The 26702-nt window shown below is 34.3% G+C and overlaps 1 protein-coding gene across 2 annotated transcripts in view; it reads right to left on the reverse strand.

Moving 5' to 3' along the window:
* Chm (CHM Rab escort protein) overlaps window positions 1-26702 on the reverse strand; it is a 166703-nt gene that overhangs the window by 42048 nt on the left and 97953 nt on the right. For both annotated transcript variants that reach the window (XM_047536712.1, XM_047536711.1), the window contains exons 9-12: window positions 14139-14216; window positions 4303-4407; window positions 3846-3909; window positions 501-597 (exon numbers count right to left, since the gene is read on the reverse strand). In XM_047536712.1, coding sequence (XP_047392668.1) covers window positions 501-597; window positions 3846-3909; window positions 4303-4407; window positions 14139-14216 — 344 coding nt within the window. The remainder of the gene's footprint in view (window positions 1-500; window positions 598-3845; window positions 3910-4302; window positions 4408-14138; window positions 14217-26702) is intronic.

A 26702-nucleotide genomic window follows, 5' to 3' on the forward strand; every position in this document is an offset into this window, starting at 1 on the left:
TAAAACTTTTTAAAAGGGGTCCAAAGGTTCTCCTAGGCCCCTTCTATCATTTGAGAACACACAAAGGTGCCACCTGTGAGAAACAGGCCCTTACCAGACACACTGTTGCTGGTATAAATTACCCTGTCTAAGGTATTTTGTTACAGAAGCCTGAAGAGCTAAAGCAGGAAGTAAAGAAGAAACCAAGCAGCCCAGAAAACAAATTTTGTGAAAGTATTCAACAGGCTTAAGAAAAATTACAGAAGGAATTGTAAAGTCACAGAAATCCCTTCTCTGGAGAACTAGACAATTATGCCTGAGAAGATTTAGTCATTGAAATGTTTTGAGACAAGAGTAAGGTATGAAATGCCTTACTGTATGACTTTATATTATGTGAATAAGTATTGTGAATAAAAAAGGAAGAAAATCTCCAGAAATAAAATCAGGCAACTGCAACAGTGCCTACTGCCCTTACTCCTTAAACAAACATGAAACACAAATAACCCAACTAATATGCTTACAGGTGCCTTTCATGCATGTCATCGTTGAAGAACATAACTCAATGACCCGAACAGCAAAACTTCCTGGTTCCTCTGCTGGAACTATCAAAATGGAAATCTGAAGAGCAAAAAGAAAATATCAGAAACAGCTCTTATACCTCATTTGCATTTTTCTATCATTAGAGTGCTGACTTCCAAACTTCTAAACATCCCTTGATATTTAAAAAAATTTTCTTGTAAGGATTTAATTTTCAAATAGAATTTGAAATGTGTATTATTTGTCTGGATATTTAATTTCTGCATTATTTATACTTTATCGTATGTTGTGTTCATATAATTTTGAACAATTGTTCAAATCTTTAATATTTATTAAATTCTTCAACTGTTATTTTCAAGGATGCAATTGTAACTTTTACTTTTTTTTTTTGGTGCTGGGGATTGAACCCAGGGCCTTGTGCTTTCGAGACAAGCACTCTACCAACTGAGCTATATCCCCAGCCAGTAACTTTTACTTTTGAAATATATGCACTTTGGTGTTTGAAGACAGAACATGTCACTTGATTTTGATTATTAATAATGGCTTCAAATAGGAGTTACAGAGCACTAATAATTAAATATATTACTAGTCCCAAGGACAATGAAATATGGAAACTAAAAATATAAGAAAATGTTTCAAATGAATGATTTCAAATTAATTGTAGGACTTCATTAATAAAACCAGAAATTCAGAATCAAAAATAAAATGTGAAATTATTAAGAACTGGTTACTGATATGTAGTATGCTGTCTAGGCACTAGGGATATGTTATATGGTTTTATATTTAAAAGACTTTAAAGGACCATTGGATCAATGTTTCTTTGTAAAGCTGAAAATTCAATGTTAATTCTCACTCTAAGGAAATTATATCCCCCCATGTAGGAAATGCTTGCCAGAAGGGAAAGCCCCATTTGTACTTTTCCATAAAAGTTTTATGCTCATATTATGACTGGAAATGTCATATTGATAACCCACTGAGAAAACAATTACAATGAATTCTAATTCTAGAAATTATTTCAATAATCATGTCCATTTTACTTGATGTGCATTTGGGGCTCAAGATATCTCTATGTTCCTTTTCACTCCCTTTGCTACTATCCATGATAGAATGAATAGACTGGAGTCAACATACATTTTATGGAAGTGGTATTAAAAAGTTGAGGGAGTTCTCTTAAAATGGCTTTTATAATCTCTATGAGGTTTGAAAGACTCAAGTTCTCAGAGTTCAGTAAGTTTACTGATTGTATCTCAGGAAAACATATGATAGTTACAGGAACTAAAAGTTGTTCTTACATCTTGGTGGAGTCCTAAAGATACTTTTCCAATTATGGTCATGTTTTTGTCATCATTTAGTTATTCCACAGTGTTTGATGTCTCACTGCTTAATGGGAGATACAGTCAAGCAACCAGCAGTGAAAGTCCACTGTGGTAAGTGATATAATAGCTGCTGATACCATTCTTTGTATATACTTTTGCTCACACTTGTCACACCAAACTGTACTTGCTACTTACTTGTCTGTATCTGTATCCGCCAAACTGTATGCTATTTGAGGGGAGAGATGCTATCAGGTGACCACTATCTCCTCAGAACCCAGCACACTGGCTGACAGGTAAAAGGTACTTGTTGTTTGCTGAATGATTAAATAAAAGTAGTATTTATGCTTATATGTATAACATATTTGATGTCTGTTCATATAATGTTCATTTTATTAGCAATAACAACTGGGGCCATTAATTGACTTCTCTACTCAAGCACTGTTTTATATAATAGGATGCTTCCAACTTAAGGAGCTTTAGGAGCCTATTTTTAGCAGTAGCATTAGATCTGACAGTAATACCTTCTGAATAAACTGATTTTATGTCACCATAAAATATGGTTAGAGGGAAAAGGGGATATGCCCCTTGAATTTAAGTAATCAGACTGTCAAAAAATGACAGGCAGAAAGATGTTCCTACAGAGTCAAGGATATGAAGTAAAGAGGTACTGAATTGAACACTAGTGGTGAGGAAATATTGTAACCGAGAATGGGTACTGAAATTAAATCATATGAAATCCAATGATGGGCTTTCCATTATTACTACAGGGTTGTCTACTGTAAAGTCTTTTTTGCTAAGGTTTTTAAATGTATTCTCCAAGGGTTTTCTTTTTCTTCCTCTTAACAATACATTTTCAATTTCATAGAAAGTTGTAAAAATGAAGACCATGTTGAATTTTCCTAGAATAACTCTGTTATACAGGAAGAAATTATTTATTCTGGTAGAATAACTTAAGAAATCAAGGTTATTACATTATTGTTATTATATATTTTAAAAATATATTAAAATATTATACATGGCTTGATATATTTTTACCAATATTGATATATACATATTGCCATGTAGATTAAATTACAAAATGTTATAAAAAAGTACTAGACTGTGAGATAACACCTCAAACTTGTTAGGAAGGCTGTATAGAAGAGACAATAGGTATCAAGTGTTGATGAGAATATGGACTAAAGGGAATGCTTTTACACTGCTGGTGGAAATGTAAGTTAATATAGCCATTATGGAAAATAGTATGGAGGTTCCACAAAAAGTTATGAAACAATTTGTATGATCCAGCAATCCTGCCTCTGGGTATATATGTAAAGAAATGAAATCAGCATCTTAAAGAGATATCTGCACTCCCATGTTCATTCCAGTATTATTCCTAGCAGGCAATATATGGAAATGACCTCAGTGTATGTCAATGAATAACTAAAATACAGAGTACAGAAGTATATATATTATATAAAATATTATATGTTATATAAGTATATGTAATATGCTTATATAATTATAATCTTATATAATATATATTCATATAATCCATTTATTCCATATATTCTCTCTTTAGAACAGAAATCCTGTTGTATACTACAACATGGATGAATCACCAGGACATTAAGGTAAGTGAAATAAACCAGGCACAGATGCTATATTATCTCATATGTGGAATCTAAAAAAGTCAAATTCATAAAAGCAGACAGTAGAATGGTAGTTGCTAGAGGCTGGGGGGTAGGTGGTATGGGAGACTTGGTTGAAGGAGAGAAGACTTTCTATCAAGCAGGAAGAAGTTTGAGAGATCTAATGTACACAATAGGAGCTATAGTTAATAATACTACACTGTACACTTAAAATATGCTAAGAGTAGATCTTAAATGTTCTCACTACAAAAGAGGAAACTTTGTGAAGAAGTGGATATTCATTAGTTTGACTATAGCAAGAATTCACCATGTATATCAAAGAATTATGTTTTCCATATTAACATATACAACTTTTATTTTGAAAATATAGAACTGAATTTACCTGTTGATCTGAATCTGATTTTAGTACAGATCTATCTGTAATCAGAACTGCCCTGGAGATCTGCCTGTAATGCAAAAAGAGTAAGCAGTGATTCAGATTTCATGAAAAAGTAACATTCATAGTTCTATAAACACCAGAAGGTTTGTTTCAAAGATTCAAGTCAGGATAAAAGTGTTGCCTCCCAAAACCAAGTCAAGTTCTGCTTTAATCTTTTCTTGGCTCATGAAATAAAAGTATATGACCTACAGACAAACCCCAGCTGAAATGAAGAGTTGAACTTATGCTGAGATCACCCAAACCAGACTCTATAAGAGAAGAAAGGTAAGATACTGAATATAACTTAGCTTTGCTACACCTTGCATGTTACCTGAAGGATGGAATCCTAGAGAAATGTCAACGTAATTACACAGCATTAAGTTTCACCTTCCCTTTTCTTGTGGGTAGAGGGGTGCCTTACCTGTATTGCACACGTGAACATGTGTTCTCAGAAAAGTAACTGTCCTCCACGAGGAAATGCTTAGAGATTATTCTCTGACCAAACTGATCTATAATTGCTTTACATCTATAAAGAAAATAAGCATACCAAAAATGTTTACATTAATCATTTAGTTATTAAGAAAATGAAAAAAATCATCTACTGGTTTTGAATATAAAACCTTGTGAAGATTACATAATTGCCTATAATTCTACATTTTCTGATACAAAACTGACAATGAATTATAGAATATGTATTTTTGTGGCTATTTTGACATCTTTTATAAGATATACATGGAATACAACTTAAATATATATTTTAATTATCATCAGTAAACAAGTTAGAAAAACCATTAGTGTGTAATTATAAGATTTCTATATGTTAGGAAGCTTTTTCTTTGTTTAGAAAATGGGCCTTTCCCCCCTTTAACAGTTCTAAGAAAAGAAGAAGAGAAATGTTGATTAAATATCTTGTTATATAACTCACAGTCTGTAAAAGCCACTAAAGGCTTTTATTTTTCTGTTAAGTGATGCTTTCTCTTTTGTTCAAGAATAGCTATCTGGTCATGCATTTGATAATGTTTTAAAACAGAAAAAAGGGTGATATAGCTTCTTTTAATACTGTTTCCACTTTACTTCAAAGGATGATCATAGAAAGATTTCTTTCAAGTGCTGTTTCCAAATAAGGAAAACACTTATGCATGGACATTATCAGGTCTCTGTCATCTGGTATGTGTTGGGACAATGAATCATATAGAACCCTCCATTGACCTTCTTTCAATGTGTCTAGATAAAAGGATGAAAATTAGAATCCATCTCCTTGCAGTGCCACAAGTTATAAATGTACTTTATAGGGCTCATTATCCAAACTAATGGACTAAGGGTGACATCCTTGAAATGGACTTACCAGCACTGACAAAGCCAGTATGCAATATTTCAGGAACTATATGCAAATGACTATGTGTTTGCTATATCTTTTTTTATGGAAATATCAATTTACTTTTGTCATAGCTTTTCCTTTTGGGGCCAGAACTATTTTATTTGAAATATATGATATTCCTCATAAAAGGCAAGAAAACAATTTCAAAATCATACCATATTTTAAATATACTGGTGAATATAAAAATATACTCAACTGTTCTAAAATAGGCAAAATGAGTGATATTTACCTGGCATAAAGGCATTAAAATTAAAATGATGAACACTCAAGATTAATAGTGAGAGAAATTTTGTTTGTATTTCCCAAAGGCAGATTACGCTTTGCTGGCATAATGCTTTTGTCAGGATAGGCTATGATGTCTAGTAATGTTTTATTTGCATAATATATATGTTTTAAACAAGTACATATTAAATATCATTTGTTTTATTATATTAATACTTAAAATGATTTTCCCATCTTGTCTCCAATTCCTTTTTCTTTCCCTCTTCTGGCTGCATCCATACTTCCTCACATTTCATTAAACTAGTATTACAAAATAAATAGATACAAGACATTATACTTAGATATTTTCCAAAATAATTGTTTAAAAACTGAAAAGATAAGTTTATCATTTGGTCTCCTGTTCTGAAACATTCATAAGGGATTTGAAAAACAAAGTACTTCAGGCAATGGAGAAGAGAAATCTAATAAGTCATTACATGTAGTGATCTCTATTTGTCCTATAAGCACTGACAAAATTTTTTCTTGCTTTTCACTCAGAGACCACAGAAATTCAAAAGGACATAATGTGAGCAGAAACAAAGAGGGTCTAAATTGTTAAATTTTTATAGGGATTTGGGTTATACAGATTTAATATTTGTTAAAACTCAGGTAATGAACACTTAAGATTTGGACATTTCACTGTAAATGTTACATCAAAAGAAAAACACTAGAAAAAAAATACTACTGTATGATAACCATAGTGAAGTGTTAAGGGAGAATTTTATTGATACCTGCAATTTACTATGAAATGCATAAAGATGATGAATTAACAGATGAATAAAGGGAAGAGTATTTGAGGAGTTGTGTGAACGAGCAAGCATTTCAAAATGTTAATTATAGAAACTGGATGGTAGACATCCAGGTCTTCACTTTAAATTCATCATAAAATGCTGGAATTAAACTGAGAGGGGCGTGATGTTAACATAAATCCTAGGTTTGCTTTTGCAAAGGGCTCCTATTTAAAAAAATAAAAAATACAACTAAACCTCACCCTCAAGCTTGTGTAAACCTCCTTATTTTGTAGATTTCCAAACACTAAGAGGGCTGGTCTGGTGATAGTTACACCACTGGTGACGTGCAGGCATTGGTTTCAGAAGCTATGGTATTCAAAAGAATCAAGGGGACAACTCAAAGGGGAAATATGGGAATTAGGGAGTCCAACTTTGCAAGGAAAAGACACTAATAAATGTGCCAATTAATGCTGAAACTTCTAATGAAACAGTGACTCTCAAGGAGGAGGAGGAAAAGGAAGCAAATCAGAATCACACCTGGGGGACTTTTTTGAATTATAAGTACCCCTGGAGATTCTGATAAGCTCCCAAATCCCTGGAAAGAATCACAGCCAAGCTCGCCTCTGTTACTGTTGCATCTTTATGATGCACTAGGTGGAAAAAAGTAAACAGCTACTGGTACAGAGAAAATATCTATTTCTGTAGAAATTGAAGTGATGGTCATATAAGCCCAGTCTCATTCTGGTAGATGATAATAACATGACTCACCTGTTAGTCTCGTTCTTACTCTGAAGGACTAAGGCTCTAGGCCTAAGCAATGCTGTTCAAACCAAGACATGTTTAAGCAAGTGGTAAGATTTGTTTTCCCCTCAGATACTTTACTTACTGTCATATATTCTGTCCAATCAGGAGAACAATGAAGAAAGGAATATTGATTTGGCACCTATGCTTAATCTTCATGTTATAAAGATTAATACAAAAATTAGATGACATTCAAGTAATGGGAAACTGCAAAGTGAAACAGTGCTGCCAGAGACATTAAAATACCCTCCTGTCCTATCTTCCCACATAAACCTGAGGAAGCCATTAAAGATTAACAGCATTTAGGATTTAGAGGAAGGCTTGCTAAGCCTCATAAATAGTAAATTGAGGAGGAACATGATAGGAGTTCCCAGTTATAGGGACACAATGACCAAGCTGATCATAAGAATCACTGAAGCCAGACAGAACATTTCTAGGGATAAGCTTTCTTAATCAACAAATCACAACAATTATTCTGTTCTTGGTTCAATGATATGAGGACAGAAATAGCAAAATGATAATAAGGAAGAAAACAGTAAGATAAAAACTCAATATCTGGAATCTGGCCCAGAAGAGAAAATATTAAAATAGGTGCCCAATCCCTCTGATCTTCAGGATTAATATTCTGACTAATTATATAATGAATAAAGCAGAAATCACATGTGAAATAATTGAAATTTTAGAGAAAGTAGGAGATTCCCAAGTACTGAAGAGAAAATATAAATCTCCTTACTCAACAGTCACTTGTGAGCTTTCTGAAATGCTTTTGTTTAAAGGCCCCCTCATTCATGAAACCATCCTCTAGGCTTCACACTCGTTTTTCTTGAGGGAAAATTTATTGCAATAGTTTCAAACCATTTAACAGGTAGATAACTCCCAATCTACGGTTTTCTATTCTGACTTCTCACAAGCTCTATATTCATATTTTAACTATTATTTCTTTCTTTCCTCACAGACTTTAGTCCTCCTTTAAAAATATCTAATGGTAAATAAAAATTTCATAGTATTTTTCAAGGAATACAATGTGATGGCATGTAATAGGTATAGACTGTGTAATGATTAACACAAATTAATTAAGACATCCAATCACCACCCAAAATTAGCATTTGTGTGTGTGTGTTTGTGTGTGAGAGAGACAGAGCGAGAGAGAGGACCCTTATAATCTGCTTTTATCAAATTTCACATAAATAATATAGTATTATTAACCATGTCTTTTTTTTTAAAACTAGCACACCCTAACCTGAGTTTATCATGGCTCCTCACCTACTTTCCTTCCTTGGAGTGGTCCCTCTATCAGATAATGGCACAATCAGCAAATACAAATTTCCTCAACTCAAATCTTTCTTACATCTAATCTGCTACTAAATTTGGATTCTACCTCATAAATATTTCTTGCAGTTAGTGTCTTCTCTCCATCCCTACTGATACTGCTTCAGATTCTTATTATATGTAATAAGGCAATGGACTGCTAGCAAGTTGGTACCTCATTTGTTCAACATAAATATATAGTATAACAACCATGTACCAAATATCATTCTAAGTAAGAAAAAAAAAGTGTTGCCCTAAAGGAGTTCCCAATACAATGAAGATTTAGACATAGGCTATTTTAACAAAATAGCAAAGTCCATTGATAAAATGAGGACAGTACATCACAGAGTACTAAGGAGAGCTATCTAACTCAGCTTAGAATGGAGGGATAGAGTAGTAGAGAATACTCTACAGTTAAACAAACAAATTAGGTCAAGAATACCTCAGGCAAAGGGCAACACTTGCAGGGGTACAGAGTCATGTAGTGAAGAACAAGTACAGAGACATATCACTGGTTCAGTATTATTTGACAATAAAATGGGAAGCAAGGAAGGTAGAGAGATGAGCCTAGAGAAGCAGGCAGGGGCCAGAGCTCAGTCTCTGATGTTGTGTAAAAAGATGTTAGACTTTATTTTCAGGTAATATAAAACTATCAAGGCTCTTTAAATAGGGAAGGAAAATCAGATCTGCAGACTGAACAGATCCCAATGTGTAATTACCTTCTTTTATTAATTTTGCATGTCCCCCAGTAAGCTCCATGAGAACAGAGACCCTGATTGTCTTATTGTATGCTAAGTCCCCAGTGCCTGAGACACAGAAAACAACCAATACTTGTTGCATAGATGGTGAAAGGATGGGTGATGGAAATATTCTACACACATGAACAGTATAGACATAAAAAGTCCATACAGAATCTCTTATTTAGGAGGTAAAAAAAATCTTTCCATCACGGTGCTTCTTCTAAATCACTACCAACATTGCTAACTTAATAGCAGCAAACTAAGTCTTGCTTAAAAATAAATAGATTGTACTCCGAACTCCTTAGCATAGCATAGAAGGATCTTCAAAACAGTCTTCCTCTGTAGGATGCCAAGGTCTCCATTAACATTAATAATTGCTACTAATATATGTTGGTTATATGTGTAAAAATGATTTTATAAGCTTCACCGATTCAGTTAATATTCATAGCAACCTTATCAGGTAGGGTATTGCCAATTACTCCTCTTTCTAAATAATAAAACTGGGGTTCAGGGAAGTTAAACACCTTTTGAAGATTACAGAGCCAGAAAGTAGCAAAGTCAGGATCAAATTCTGGTCTGACTTTAAATCCTGCACTCTTGACTGCAGTCTCTGCATACTCACTTGTTTATCCTTTGCTCACATGTTTATCCTTGTAGCAACTACCATGGGGTTTGTTAAGGTTAAATATCTAGAATACAATCACTACCACTTTGCTAATGCAACACACTTGAAATCACAGCTTCAGAGATGATCCACATTATGTTCAGTCTAACATACTATTATTACTAACTTCCAAGCATCCAGGTTAGGCAAAGTTGTTCCTGACATCAGAAAAAGTTATGTTAAAAAAAAAAAAGCCACAGCAGAAAAGCTAGTAAGTGAGAAAGCTGAAGTACACATGGAACACTAGTTGGAAGTCTTAAGATGAGGAACACTGATTATAAACATATCTGGTCCAAGGTCTTACCTAGTCTACCCAAATGTCAAGTATTGTACTCCAAATTGGCAAAATGCAATTTACAGGAGTTTTACCTAGTCAGCATAGCTGTAAAGGGAAGTGGGGGGAGGAAGTTATTCCATGAGAACATTCATTGTTTCCAAAAACAGCCAGCAGAGGGTACAGTATTGGAATTTAGAAAAGAACAACTAATACATACTTATATCCATTCAAATCACAACAGTCACACTAATGGATATTATGGTGTGGATAACACAGTCAATATGCATCTCAGGAAAAGCAAATTAAACACAACTCAAAACAGATCCAGATGAAAATAAGTATGCATTTTATGCATTTGGTTATATATTCCACATACTATTATTTCCTGTGCCTCCTTAATGCCCTATTTCATCTCTCAAAGTTTGTATAGTACTTTGTGTAATTACCTCATTAAACTCAATGCTATTATCATTTATGTTTCTGCCAGGTTTCCTAAATGGAAGGTGAAAAGTACAAAAAAGGCTATAATCAGTCTTTAATCTTCATTCACTCATTTAATTCAAAGTTACTGAGTATAATGGATACTAGGAACCTGCCTAAATTATAGAACTACAATAGTGAGATACTGCCTTTTAGTACAAATAACTTATCAAATAATCATAAGGGCACCTGACTGGTGGGTAACATAGGATTCTGACCTCATCTGTGAGATCAGGAAATGAACTTAGAACTTTGACCTGAAGCACGAGTAGCTCTTACACATTAAAGTGTAAGGGAAATATCAAGTGTTCCACACAGAAAAATAGGGAAAGAGCCAGGTGTGGTGGTGTACACCTATAATCTCAATGACGGGGGTGAGGGATGAGAAAAGAGAATCACAAGTTCAAGGCCACTATCAGCAATACAGCAAGACCCTCAGCAACTTGTCGCAAAATTTAAAAAATGGGCTGGGGATGTAGCTCAATAGTAAAGCACCCCTGGGTTCAATCTCCAGTACCCCCATCCCTATCAAATAAAAAAATAGCAAAGAGCAGCAAACTAAAACTATAAGGGAACAAATGCTAAATTTCGTAATTCCTTACTTACTATTATAATTATACTCAGAAAAACAATTAAGGAATCAACCAAGATTCTGTTAAAAGAAACATATGCTGGATATACTGAACTATAAGATTAAGGGTTTTCCCTTAACTATTAATTCTTCACATTATATTTAATTTCTTACAAAATATCTCCTTTTACTGGTATTTCTCTCAAATATTTGATTTTGTATGAGGAAGTAGTGTTTGGGAAAGATATATTAGCCTGAACCAATTTGAATCAATGCCAACTTTAGGTATTTATAGAGACTATTTGACTTGATAGATATTTTTAAAGAAAAAAATTAATAGAAATTGGTAATTATTACTCGAGGTATAAATTTATAATTTTCAAATATTGTTTCTTAAGCAAAACCTTTACAGATTACTTAAGCAGTTCATATCTTGAGAATATGGCAGATATTAGGAATATTTTAAATGCAAGCCAAATTTAAAACCTCTCCTATTACTATAGAAATAAATAGTTATTGCATGAAGTAAATTTTCCATTAAAAGAGTCACATGCAATATCCAAAATCTTTGTATCATAATAAGCAAGAGAGGTAAGAAAATGATATTCATTGGCAAACTGGGGTTATAGCAATACAATAGTACAATACACAGCACAAAGTTGAAGTTGTATTTCATTTATATGCATAAAAGCAGATACATAAGTTGTTCATTTTTTTTTCTTTTTATGTTGCCACTGGGGCATGTATAAGAATGGCTTGCATTTGGGCATATAAAATATTTTAAGGCCATTATTTCTAAATGTTAAGGAAAACTAAGTTCTTTCTAAGAACTTTAAACGACTCAACTAAAGCACGTCAGATCTGGAAGGAAAATAAGAAAATTACCACAGTTTCTAAGTTATCTTACAGATAAAAGGAATTGGCCCAGAGAAAAGGATTGCCCACAGCCATTCACGACAGAAGAATTCCAAGTCTTCTCTCATTCCAGGGCTGAGAGACCTTTACACATGTCTCAGGAATTATTAAACAACAAATGTTATATTTCAGATTTTTCTATGAAGATATAAAACGTTAAATTACAAACATCTTATCTACTATCTAAAGTTCACATTTGATTGCCAGTATATCTGGCAGGTTTCTCTTGAAAAGGTCTTGGAACAAATTAAGACCTAGAGCCCCCAGGCCATCATAGATCACAGTATGCTTGGCTAAATCTTCAACTTTACCTTATACAGATAATTGTTTCTCAGTGTCATCTAAGGATCAGTTATATTATATTCACTTGGGATATTCCATAAAACTGTAAATTCCCTGCTTCTACCCTAAGTATATCACCCAAATTCATTCTCTGAGGGTGAATCACAAGAAATACTGTCTTCTTTTTTACAAGCATACCTGGTGATTCTTAGGCACATTACACTTTGAAAACTACCATCTGGCGGTTCTTTTGGTCTCCAGACCTTTAGACCTCAGCTACTGGTTTCAAGTGTAATCTCTGCAGATCATAAAAAAAAGAGTTCTTTTGTTCACAGTACATCATAAAAACTAAGTCAAAGGTAAGGTAAATGTAGCCTTTAGTTCAACAAAAAAATGAGCCATGCAAATACTTCATGTCACTGAGAATAACTCATGGGACTGGAGGGGCCCCAAAAGGGTAAAACAATCTAAGCAAATAAGCCCAAAACAAGCAATTCATTATCTGACTTTCTTTCACAGGAATACACTCTTGAGTCAAAATGAACTCATAAGGAGAAATGTCTATGGAAGTCATAAAGACAACCATTCCTTCATGAATTTCTACAGAGCTCTTCAGGAGCTCTTCAGAGCTCTTCTTGGGCCTTTGTGGATAAATTTTTCATTTGAGATTATTTCATTTATGTAATACCTTTGTGTTCAAGTGCTAAAGGTAATTTACAAGCCTTTTAAATCATGCATCAATTTTATCTTACATTACAAACTGCAAATTCACTACGCATTGAACTTTTTAAGAGTTTTTTTTCTTTGACATACATCAAAGTATGTCAAAGTACTAGCTATTACACAATAAGTAACCTATGAGAAGTTAGTAGCCATTTTATGCCACTTAGACTATACAAAATTATTGTAAAATGAATGAAACAGCTTAAAATTTATACTGTGTAAGTTTCCAGATCAAAATATTATGACATTTAGGATACCAACAATACTATTTCTATAAATAAATACTATAAAAATCACCAACACACTAAAGTACTAAAAACAGTCATCCAAAAGTATAGGTGAGTAGATGCTTAAGAACATGTAACAAATAAGAAAAGCATACATCAATTTCAACAGCTTTAAAAACTTGACCCAGTTGACCTATTTTAGGTTCAATGTGAAACACAGAAATTGTAGAATACTATTTCATTTAATGTAATTCAGACAAGTACGTATCTTAGTAACTAAAAATAAATCCTAAGAAACAATTCAAATACACACAGGTATATAGGTGGTATAGGTGGTGCTCAGCTTTTTTTTTAAACACAGATAAATTCTTATTTCAATCCTAAGCTAGCTACTGTTGTAAAAAAAAATTATCCTCAGATAACAGGGCAGCATAGTTTATGACAACAATCTACCTAAAACCTCATTAAAGCCTTTTCTCTTGGAGTGACATGCATTATCAGCAGAGATTAATCTGATGAGTCTTTAGGTGAGCTCCATTTTTAAAAATGCAATAACAGAGGGCTTTGTTGTCATCTGATGAAAATCAATTAGAGGAGGTAAGGCCACAAGGAAAACTAACATCACTCATCACCCACCCCCGGCAGCTGAAATGATTTGTCTTCCAAGCTTGGATGATCAGGTGCTATAGTCATATTGCACGGAAATTAATTTAGTTTCTATATTCTGAACTCACTTTCCTTGTTCTGGAGGACCTAAACACAAATTACTTTTAATCAAGGTTGATATGTTATTAATACCAAGGAGAATCTTTCAAGAATCTTTTTTTTTAAATCGACTTCAGCATTTTTCACCTGTGTTTGGGGTATAAATACATGAAGGTTACTTATATCATCCTTACTTTCTGGATTCTTTGTCCACTACAAGGCACTGTACAGAATGGCGAAGACAATAGATCCCACCAAACACAGCACACATCCTAGAAAGAAAATAGAAAAATAAGAACTAGGATATTTGAGTTGAAAATTAAGGTAAGAATGTTTTATGTATCTTATGTTTAATAACTGATATTACAGAAAAAGACATGATCATTTATAATTTTCTCCATCTTGCTTTTAAATATCTATCAGAAGTAAGATTAGCAATATCTTGATGAAGCAGAGGCGTTACTGCCAATAATACAATATTGACACCTGGAATTGTGACCAAGCCAGAAGGGTCCCCAAGGAGGTTATGATTACCCCCTAAAAATCAGCTCCTGCATACTTAAGGTGCATAAACCATAAATATCCTGATGAGGTGATATATAAGACACCCAGTGGAAATCACCATAGAGAAATGTTAAGGACAGATCAGGAAGGGAAGTCGTTGAGAGATCCCTAGAGACTTTACTTACAACAAAAGTATGGAAAATGACCAAGAGCCAAAATTAAACTGGGAATTAAAAACTAGAATATCAAGTATATGAGTTATTGCAGCAGAAACTCTAAGGAGCTTACCTAGCTCAGTAACCTAAGTTTTTGGCTTTTAATGTCCACATAAGGAGATGCCTTAAGATCAAAACAAGGCAGGGAGTAGAAAAATAATCTCTCATAACATCTGGATAATTAGGGGCCTGCATCTCAATTAAAGGGTGATCTCAGAAAGAAATCCATGTACTAACAGGGAAAATGAATCATTGTTTTGCCTTAAGCCTGGGTAGAGGAAGATTATACCTCTGTATTTACAGCAAGTGATCTACTCTAACATAGGCTGGGGGTTTGTAATTACACCACATATACAATCCAAGACACCAAGTATAACCAAATTAAATATCATGAAAAGTGGCTGTGGAAAGGTGATAACCCTGGAAACCTGGTGGAAGCAATTGCTAAAGTTTTCTGGCAAGATATGACTTCAAACAAGGTCATATGAGAATGTCAAAGATAAGATAACCCTGATGATTAATTTATAGTCTAAAATAACATATGAAGAAATGTGTCAAACCCTAAGTGAGAATCAGCATTCATAGTAAAGAGCAGAACTGAACTTCTTAAAACTTTATTCAGATAGAACCATCAGATTATTAGTGTGACCAAAACATATGAATCAGAAATAAAAGATTCAGGAAATGTCCAGAAGGAAGGCTGCAGTATGCTGAATGTGCCCACCCCCAACATCTGCCCCAAGATATCCACATTGCAGTCCCTGGGAATGTGAATATGTAACCTTACATGGAAAGAAGGACTTTCTAGGTATGATTATATTAAGGAACTTGAGATGGGAATATTATCATGGTGGGTACAATATAACTACCAATTTCCTTAAAAGAAGGGGTAGGAAAATCAGAGAAGATGTGAAGATGGGAGCAGAGATCAGAGTGATGCCATTGCTTGAAGGGGGACACATGCCAAAAAATGCAGAGACAGCCTTTTTAAGCTGATAAAAAGGCAAGGAACAGTCTTCCCTAGTGCCCCAAGAAGGAATGTAGCCCTGCTGATCACTTTTAGACTTCTGACCTCCAGAATGTAAGATAATAAACTTGTGTTGTTTTAAGTTATTAAGCTTGTTGTGGTGGCAATAGGAAATTAATAGAAAGAACTATGCATATTCAGAAATGATTATGACAGAGTAGCATTACAAACAACTGGGGAAAGAATGGACCATTAAAGTGGCTTGGAGACAACAGGCTCTCTATATGAGTAAAATAATTATATCCTTGTTTTATACCATATTAAAAATCAATCCCAGGTAGATGGAAGGCCTACATGTAAAAAGTAATACTTTTAAAATAAAATATAGAAGAACATGTTTTTTAAATCAGGAAGTGATTTCTTCAAAATGACTCAAAAATCATAAAGAAAAAGAATGGAAATGGAATATTTTAAACATTTAAACATCTGAACAAAAGAAGTAAAGACAAACCACAGACTGGCAGAGAGGTATATTTTATATTACTAACTGTTTAAACTAATGGCTTAAAAATTTTGTATAACATTCTGGCAAATCTAGGAAAGTTCAAGCTCTGTAGTTCATAAATCTACAGAGTAGTAATCCTACTGCCAGATATAAGGCTTTTATAAACCCTCATACAATTATAGATATATGTGCACAGTGTAAGGTTAAGAAGAATAATTTTGACTACCTAAGTTCACATGCCAACTATGCCACCTACTAGTTGTGTAACCTTGAATGAGACATTTAGCCTATCTATCCCAGTTTTCTCATGTTTAGAATAACAGCACTTATTTATATAGTGTTCTTTTGGGCAATAAAGGAATTAACATTTGTGAAGAAGTTAGTACATGTCTTACAGAATTATGTGTGTTCATTAATAAATAAAACAGGTAGTATTTTCTATGAATCATAGACAACCCAAATATCCAGCAAGTGGAGAATGAACAAAAGAAAATATATATTCATATGTTGTAGTAAAGAATTTCACCTCATACTTGTCACATATCATACGTAAAGAGTAACACTGCTCGGACTCCACAGTCAGAGGACAACTGAAAACTCCACATTTGGAACCCTTTTGTGCTCTGTCCCATACACCTCTTTACTTGACAGACTTCAATCTACATGTATTCCCTCTAATAAACCAAAACAATAACAGCTTTTAAGGAGCCCTGTCAAATCCATCTATCAAATGATCAAACCTGAGAGTAATTCAGAACCCACAAACGAGCAGCTGGTATTATAAGTGTGAGTGGTCATGTGGAGACTACTTCCTCTAACTGTACGGTTATCTAACCTGCACATCATACAATGGAATACTTTATAATTAAAATGAATTAACTTCAGCCCCATTTACAAACATGGATAAATTTCAAAAACTTACAACTGATGGATAGTAGCAAGTTAGGGAAGAATTCTTTCAGTGATATCTTTTACAAAGATTTTAACAACTTTATATGCAAAATAATGCTATATCCCCCTTAAGGGTATATAGATAGGTGGGTAGGTGGATGGATGGATGGATGGATGGATAGATAGACAGATGACATATGCAAAATTTAAAAGAATTATAAACATCAAATTCAGCACAGTACTTCTTGGAAGGGAAGGAATAAAAGTTAAACTGAAGATTTCAATTGCTCAAATTCTTCAAAAATGAATTAAAGCAAATATGGCCAAATTTTATTTTTTGACAAAACTAGGAATACATGGGTTTTCTTTATGTTATTCTTTGTACTATCTTATGCATTCTGAAAATATTTTATAATCTACAAGGATTTTAAGTATAAAAGGTAGAAATAAGTGACATTCTCTATTGTCTCTATTGTCTTTCTAAATTTAATCACTTTAATGTTCATGACAAAGATAGTTATGGCAGGTTCAAGGTTAGGTAATAATTCCTTATGATATAAATAATAAATGATACAAAGAAATTAGTTTTTTTCCAATAAGAAATTTAGAAAAATATAACAAAGGGCACATTAGAGTCAGAAAGTAAAAATCCCTGTGCTTGAGAAGATCTGTGAAGACTATAAATTTTGCCAAGGACACCAGCTATAAGATGCTTTCCTTCTTTATTAAGTACTATTCACCAATCACATATAAAGTTATACAACAATATTTATCAATAATGCTGGTATATACCTGGTATTATTTGAGACATTACACACTATCAGATTCTAAAGAAGGTTAGAAAAAATAAATCTTTTGGTTGAACTATTTTACCAGGTGATATTCTGTTTTCTGTTGTTGATAGGGGAATATTGGTACAGAGAAAGTTGATGTGAACTGGCCCTGTTTTTAATGTCAATTTCCTGTTTATACTGAAAAAGCCCATATGAATATGAACTATTACTGGCTAATTCCACACCAATAGACTGAATTAGATTAAGGTCCCAAAATGAACAAATTAGAACTATGGACCACACCAATGTTCTCATTTTCCCAGGGATATCTTTAGGTCATATGAGTTGTAAGCACCATGTTTCCAAGTTCCGCATAAGTAGCTTCAGATAAGCTGTTACAAATGCATCTACTGTATTTTTCATTTCAGTCAGATTGGTCCAAGTTTATACATACATGCAAACATAAACAGAGCATTAGAGAACACTTAATCTTGTTGTGTTAATTCCCCATTGAAGAAAAGCTATTTTTAAATGTCTTTGTAGATTCCATGAGAAACAAATCAAATTCAGAACCAATCAGAATTTATATAAGGTAAAAATTATAAAACATTATGGCATAGACTATAATCATATTATTAAAAGACTGAGAAATACATTTAACTAAAATTTATGTAATTTTCTATGAAGACCAATTTTCATTATGTATTACATTATTTATGAAACATATTGTTACTTTAGTTATTTCATCAAGTATCCTGAATTTTTTTTTTGTTTTTTGAGCTAAATGGGACCTCTGAAAATATTAATATAAAATATGTGATATCTGTAACTATTTTTATCATCTATCAAAATTACCTGTTTTTCAACAATATGATCTATTAACAGTTGATATGCACCACATGGAAGAAACACAAGAAGGTAATAAGGCTCCACTTGATATGCTTTCAGTGTCACAAATGGCAGCCTAGCAACCCAAGGGTTAATGAGTTTTACCAATGAAAAATTAAGCTATCCAAAATAGCAAACACCTCAGAGATGGTCATTCCTCCATTTTGGTTCAGTTTATAGCAGTCGTCCTGGGACCTAACAGAATGCCTGACCAGGCAGCTCTGTACACCTATCTTCTCTAGGGTAGTACAAGACCTAGAGGCAAATAAGTATGTATTATGAGACTTATCTTACAAAAAGAAATCTGCAAGTGTTCTAAATCGAGTAGCTAGTACTGCCCCCAAAAAAGTCACTACAAAAATACATCTGAACACTTTGTCAAATGTCATTAAAAACAAACCAAACAAAAAAAGGGTGTTATAGAGGAAAACAAAAAAAAAACGAAACTGAGTGACCAATGATCATCATCACTGTGCTTTAGGGACATCCCAGTTTATACTGTAAACCAATAAAGCAGCAGTTCCATTCAACTGTAAGATACGTCTAAGTGTTCTGAAATACAATAAGGTCTCAGTGATTGCAACTAAAGTTCAACTGTGTTACTTTTAACTACATTCATGCATATATATTCATCATAGCACTATATTTAAAACAACACATTGAGTTTTCTATCACATTCATTCAGTGCCTGCTGGTCTGAAAATGTGCGTTTATGTGTGTTTATTTTATTTAAAAAAAATTTTTTTTAGTTGTACATGGACAACATGCCCTTATTTTATTTATTTATTTTTATGTGGTGCTAAGGATCGAACCCAATGCCTCACACATGCCAGGCAAGAGCTCTGCCACTGAGCTCCAGCTCCAGCCACCTTGTTTGTTTATTTTTATATATAAGTGCACATACGCATGGTGGAGGGGTCTTAGTGCTTTTAACACATACACATGCTATGAATACAGTCTTACTATACATCATATGGCATGTTTATAGGTTATATAATACACTGCATATTTATATAAATATATTATGTTTACTGGTCACATGTTTTTATTACATAGCAGAACGTTTAATTATACTTCCATCCTTAATTCTCCTTCTTTGTATTTGGTATCTTTCTTTGAACAGTAAGTAGAGGGAAGAGGAGTATTTGTATGGTGGGTATCAGAAGTGAATGCTAAAATTTTCGCTGTAATGGGTCTGCCTGCTGGGAAGGCAAAAGTGGACAGAATATAAGTCACAATAGCATCATCTCTCCCCAAGATCCATACTAAGACTTAAGGCATTATTTGATTCAGCTTAGACTTCCTATTAGTTCAGAACTAAACACATTTCCAAGAGATAAATAAGAGACCACAGTTTGTGCAGCTGCAGAAAACAGTGTTGTGATCATAGCAATCCCATGTCAGGTCTCACACCCTGCTATAAGCTCTTGGAATTCATTACCCAGTAAAATGGAGATGAGGCTTGACTCTGTTCAGCAGGACCATCAATCAATCAATCAATCAATCAATCCCTCCACTGAGTGCTCCACTACAACATGGCCTCATTCACAGTGATTGCATACAGTAAAATAGTTAGCCACACCTTATAACAGTCTTGGTGACATAAACTGAGGGGAGCTTGTCTGGTAAGCAGTGATCACTCAAATCAAAACTCCCAGGTCATCAGAAGTCAGACTCACATTCTTGGTTTATGATGTGGAAACTGCAGAGATCAGTTCTTGGAAATGGTTATGACAATAACATGGACATCACAACTCTGGATCAGACCCCTAGATTCCTTTTGTGATTATCCCACTTACTAACTGTATGATTGTTTTTTAGTTCTTAAGACCATAAAATGGAAATAATAATACTACATAGGGCTGCCCATGGATTGAGTTAATGAATGCGAAGTCCTTACAGTGTACCTGGCACACCATTAATATTCAAGGCATTGTAGCTTTGGTTAGAGCTATCACCTTCTACAGCAAAGAGGACAAGGTGTACAGAATATTCAACAACCATGTGTGGTTTGTAGTCTATATTGCTCTGCGCAAGAATCTGCCTCCACAGTATGGAGATTCCTTAGAAAACTTGGAATGGAACTACCATTTGACCCAGCCATCCCACTCCTTGGCCTATACCCAAAGGACTTAAAATCAGCATACTACAGAGATACAGCCACATCAATGTTCATTGCTGCTCAATTCACCATAGCCAGATTGTGGAACCAACCTAGATGCCCTTCAGTTGATGAATGGATAAAGAAACTGTGGCATATATATACAATGGAATATTACTCATCCATAAAGAATGATAAAATTATGGCATTTGCAAGCAAATGGACGAAACTGGAGAATATCATGCTAAGTGAGATAAGCCAATCTCAAAAAACCAAAGGAAGAATGATCTCGCTGATAAGTGGATGATGATACATAATGGGGTGTGGGAGGGGTTAGTTTTAGGGTTAGAGTGAGGGTTAGGGAGGGGGGCAAGAATGGGGGAAGGAAGGACTGTATAGAGGGAAAAGAGGGATGGGAGGGGTGGGGGGAAGGGAAAAAATAACAGAATGAATCAACCAACATCACCCTATGTAAATGTATGATTACACAAATGGTATGCCTTTACTCTATGTACAAACAGAGAAAGAACATGTATCCCATTTGTTCACAATAAAAAAAAAAAAAAGGAAAAAACAAACAAACAAAAAAAAAGAATCTGCCTCCAGATGTTCAAGGTCTATTCTTGCAATAGACTTTAAGAAACTTAAGCAGAGGGTCAATTCAAAGACCTTCCACAGAGAGATCTTGACAGTTCTAGGAGCACTGTTCATACTGATAGCAAAAAACATTGAGATTTACTCTTTCCTTCTTAAACATTTATGGAATTAAGGCTACTGTGAACCAGATGTACGCTGGAGACACAATAGTAAAAAACACAAATGCTGTCCTTGCTGTCATACAACTTATCTTGTGTGAGAGAGACAATAAAGAAGAAATAAGATAAGTGCAGATAGTGGGAAGTTTCTGAAAACAAAAGAAAAGAAAACAGTACAATGGGAGGGTAACATGGGGGATGGAATGTTAGGCAAGCTAATCAGAGACTTCTTTTTTCAGAAACTAATGTTTGAGCTAAGACCTAAGTAATCCAAGAAACTAACCACTTGAAGATTTGAAGGAACAGCATTTTAAGCAGAATGAACAGTGAATTTCCAAACTTGAAGTATAAACTAGCTTAGTATGTTTGAGGAAGAGATTGGAACACAGGGAGTAGGGAGAAATACAGTATAAAATGACATTACAGAGAAAGTCAGGGGCCTGATCAGACAAGGCTTTGAAGGTCATGATGAGGAACTTGAATTTTATTCTAAGTACAATAAGAAACCACCAGAAGGTTTGAGAAGGGCAGTGATATGACAAGATTCATATTTTTAAAAAGATGGGCCTGACTGTTCTGTGAACTGTCAGTGGGTAAGAGTGGAAAAATCTGCCATAGACCAAATGAGAGATGAGGGCAAACTGAATCAAGGTAGTGACAATGCAGACAACAAAATGGAGATTGGATACACATTTAAGACATAAAGTTGATAAGTATTACTGATGGACAGAATGTAGAAGGGAAATATCCTCCTGAAAACAAGTTTAAGGTAATTTCCATAATCACAGGCACAGTCTTCCCGTTGTAATATATAAAAATCAAATGCAACTTCACAAGACTGATTATCTTCCTGTACAGGTGTTGCTTTGAAGGGGTGCCCTGGAAGCATTCATATTTCTCCTGGAAGGTAATTACAGACAGCTAATTGATACCAACCTCAACATCCACTATCTCTTGAACTTTAATCAAGATTAGTACTTAATATTCTGGGTACTAATTTGTACATAGGAGGACACTCTGAACAGATTAGTTTCTGTGCTTCCAAGGTGCTACCATGAACTTGGAAGAACAGCACTATTGACAATTCAACAAATTATTTGGTACAGGTATCTGAGTCCAGTGGAGCTTTTGATGCAGACTTCACACTCAAGGAAAATGTTGTGGGCAGATGGATTGACTTTTAGGCACTGTTGTCACTCTGAGAAGGCACAATCTCCATGCTGAACTCAGAAAAAGCTGTCAAAAAGCAACACATAGCCTTTGGAAAACTTCTCCCAGAAACTGCCTTTATTTTACAGATCTTAGCCATATATCTAGCTTCCTCTGTTCTTGGTGACATTCTGTAGATGATATATTCATTTTCCCCCCAGCATTTCCAGCTGTCCTTAAATTTAACCTTCTATAGGAAAGTCACAATAAAACTTATGTATTGGATGACAGAAACAGATCTGTATTAATAAGTGCACCAGGGGTCCAGAATAAGTTAACATAAATTATAGAATACAAGTCATCATTCAGTCTTTAAAAAATAAGGTCTTTCAAAATACTGGGGGTCAATTTACATGCTTGGGTCAAAACCTAGGCTCCATATCTACAGTCTACAGTTCACATGTACAATGGATGCCTGGTTTGTACAAGGGCCACAAACACCACACAAAATCAATAAATATCTCAGTATGGTTATCACAATGACACTGAGAGGACTTTTGATGTAAAGCACTAACTCATGTCTCCTGCTATTCTTTAAAAATATTTTAATTTCAACTAAGTTCTTAATGCTGAATTTTTCAGTCTGAACATTCAAGATAACAGACCCATCTTTAGTATCTGTCACATATCTGCCTAAGTAAATTCATATAAAAGGAGCTCTTTCAAATTCAAAAGGAATCCCTTGGCTTAAACTTTTGGGATATAGAAAACAAGTCCATAGTAAACCTAATTAAACTCTGAGATTTCCTTAAATCAATCTCCTTATTCAGCCTCTTTCTCTGGCCTTAGTCTGTCCATGATATTCCTGGTTTGAATAATCCTTATTTAAATCCCCATTCAATGTTGATGTGTACTCTTGAAAACCCAAACTGCATAAATAATAAAGAGGTACCAAGATTGAATCCAGATAATATGCTCCTCTCTTTCATTTCTAATGCCCTTCATGGCTATGTCTAATATTATGTGGGTATTTCTCAATGTAGAAACCAGAATAACCAAATAAAACATCATCAGAAAGTCCTAAGTAATGAGTCTTATAACCATTTAATGGTTGAAAAATATGTACAAAGACCATTATCTTAGAGACAGAGCCACTCAAGCTATTTTCCTACTTTTTTTCACCTGGCCCTTATGAAACAATCCATGAGCTAATACTCTTCAGCTTAGAAATTTACTACCTATATAAGCTCTCAGTTGTCAACCACAAACTGGAAAACAGGTTAGTTACAGGGTGGGAAGTTACTATACTGACTCTATAATCATTTATAAATAGGTAAACAAAAAAACAAAAAAACCCTAAAACCTACATATTGATCCTTGGGAGAGTCTACTGTAAAAATCTCATGCAAGTAAGAGTTCATTTAAACACCACCCTCCCTCCTTCCCTCCCTCTCTCTCTTCCTCCCTTCCTTCCAGCTAGATCTCTATGCGTGACTAAACATTATCTCCAATGCCATGGCGAGAGACCATTTATTTTTTAAAGTAGTCTTCAGTATAAAATCTTATCAAAGTCTTTTTAAAAATCCAAATGTCCACTGGTTCCCCCTTGTTCACACCTATTTACCCTTCTCAAAGAACTCTGTTAGATTGCTGAAGTATAATTACCTCACAAAAAACCAGGCTGTTTCCTCCCATGGGTTCTATGTTCGAGAATTTCACCCATTAGCTGTTTAAAATACAGAATTGACTGTCATGTCAAAGTAACAGTTGGCCATACTGCTCTGTGGTCTCCAAGTTGTGTGGTGAAACTATATACCACCTATACTTCTTCAACTCCTCAGATCAACTCATTTCCTTTAACTGACCCTTCCCAAACTGAAACCCTTTTTAAGACCAACTGTTACATTTTAAACTGAGATGGTTTACATGAAAACTGGCCCTGGTTTCTATGATCATAAAGAGGATATGGTATTTTCAATTTTTTTCCTTTGTTGGCATGTGACAACTTACATAATCAAATAAAAACAGGATATTCAGTTGTGTTAGCAAATTCTAGGAAAGACCTGCAAGTCTTCTTAATTCAAAATCATGACCGTCAGTCATGATTCAGCTAGAGTTGTGTATAAGACTGAAATCAAATCAACCAAATCTTCATTTATTAAGGGTGCTCCACTGAATTAGTTTTACAGTAGGTGCAAAAGTGCAAGTTTTGGATTTAGGCCTCTGTTAAACATGAGACAAATGATGTAAGTGTAACAAAGAGAAAACGTAAAGACTAAACTAGGTAGTAGAAGTACAATAGTAGAATTGAGATAGTAAAGATGTCAGCGTGCATTAGAGGAGAAGTTCAGAATTAAAGGAAACCTTTAAAATAATCTTATGAAATATCAGATATTAAACTAATGGTCTAAAAATATACCACTTCTAATAGAAAGAGGAAGTAGATCTCATAACTGTACTAAATCAAGACTTGAAGAGGATTGGGTTAGATTGTTTTGGAGGGAGGACAGGTTTTAGAAAGCATGGAAATATGAGAAAGGGCAGGAAGGTGTGAATATGCATGGATACCTGAATGAATGGTTGGATGGATATACAAATTGGTGAATAACAGGAAGTAGTTGAATGATGGAATAATATGGAAGGGGGTTAAATAGTGGATAGAGTTATTTTTTCCCTTGATAGGGAAGATGAAGGAGGTAGGAGGGCAGCTGAGGGCTAAAGAAGGTATCTGGGAGTATTAAGTCCTAAACAATGAAGAAGAGTGGAAACTGAGGAAAGTCTAACACCAAGACATTAAGAAGAAATGACACAGTAAGTAGGAAAGAGGCAAAGTCAACTCTGTAGATTTTAGGCTATCAACTAGTAAGACAAAAAGCATTACTGGAATGCCTGTGGCTTCCTTAAGGGGTACTCATTTTATATACAGCAAGTCAAAATCCAAAACTAGATTTTTGAGGTAGTTTGCTAATGGTATAAATTTACTACCTACCATAGTTGCTAACTATGAGTTTGATGTGGTAAATATGTATTTTAGAATAGGCATAATAAATTTCTTTTAAAAACTGTGTTTGGCCAGGTGTGGTGGTGCATGCCTATAATCCCAGTGACTAGGGAGGCTGTGGCAGAAGGACTGCAAGTCTGAGACCAGACTCAGCAACTTGGCAAGGCCCTAAGCAACTTACTAGAACCCTGTCTCAAAATTAAAAAAAAATTAAAAGGACTAGGGTTGTCGCTCAGTGGTAAAGTATCTCTTCTTTCAACACCAGTACCAAACAAACAAAAACATAAACAACAACAACAAAAAAACAGTTTGCTGAAAGACCCCATCTTCCTAACTATACAAATAAAAATAGCTATTTACCTGTAACAAGAAATTCCCCATGACATTATAGAGGACAAATTCAGCCCATAAGTATTATTCCACCTCACTGATTTAAAAACAAAACAAAACAAAAAGCTGGATCTCTAGCTTTTTTTTTTTTTATTTTAGGAAAAGGAAAATCTAGCTCTGGGAACACTGGAACTGGAACTATATTCAAGACCTGTAGTTGCATAGTAGCTGCTTCCTGTGATAGGCCACATGCTCTATAAAGTTCACTGTGGCCTTCTCCACTACCTTACTGTTTTCTTCCAGCTTACTTCAACTTCCTTTATATGACCTGCCTTGCTTATGTAGCCATTTGTATATGCCTCCTAAGTCCACTAAGTTTTATTTTGTTATTTTTTATTTACCTTGTCATGAATGTTCCATGTCGGATAATATGTAGGATATTGTGCTTTAAAATTTAAAATATGGCTCTTCCAAAATAAGGAATCAGCCAAAGCCAGCAAAATAGCAGAGTTGATAGAATTCTGAGAATGTACATTCACATACACTAGCTTTAGAAGACAGAGAAAGAGAAAAAGGTGTTTGATGCTGAGATGGGCACAGATTATTTTTCTGAAAACCAGCAGGGTGTTTCCATTTCTAATCTACTATAACAAGTAATAAAGGTATTTTGGGGGCTGGT

This window comes from Sciurus carolinensis, chromosome X, assembly GCF_902686445.1.
Source record: "Sciurus carolinensis chromosome X, mSciCar1.2, whole genome shotgun sequence".
In the NCBI taxonomy this organism is placed as follows: domain Eukaryota; kingdom Metazoa; phylum Chordata; class Mammalia; order Rodentia; family Sciuridae; genus Sciurus; species Sciurus carolinensis.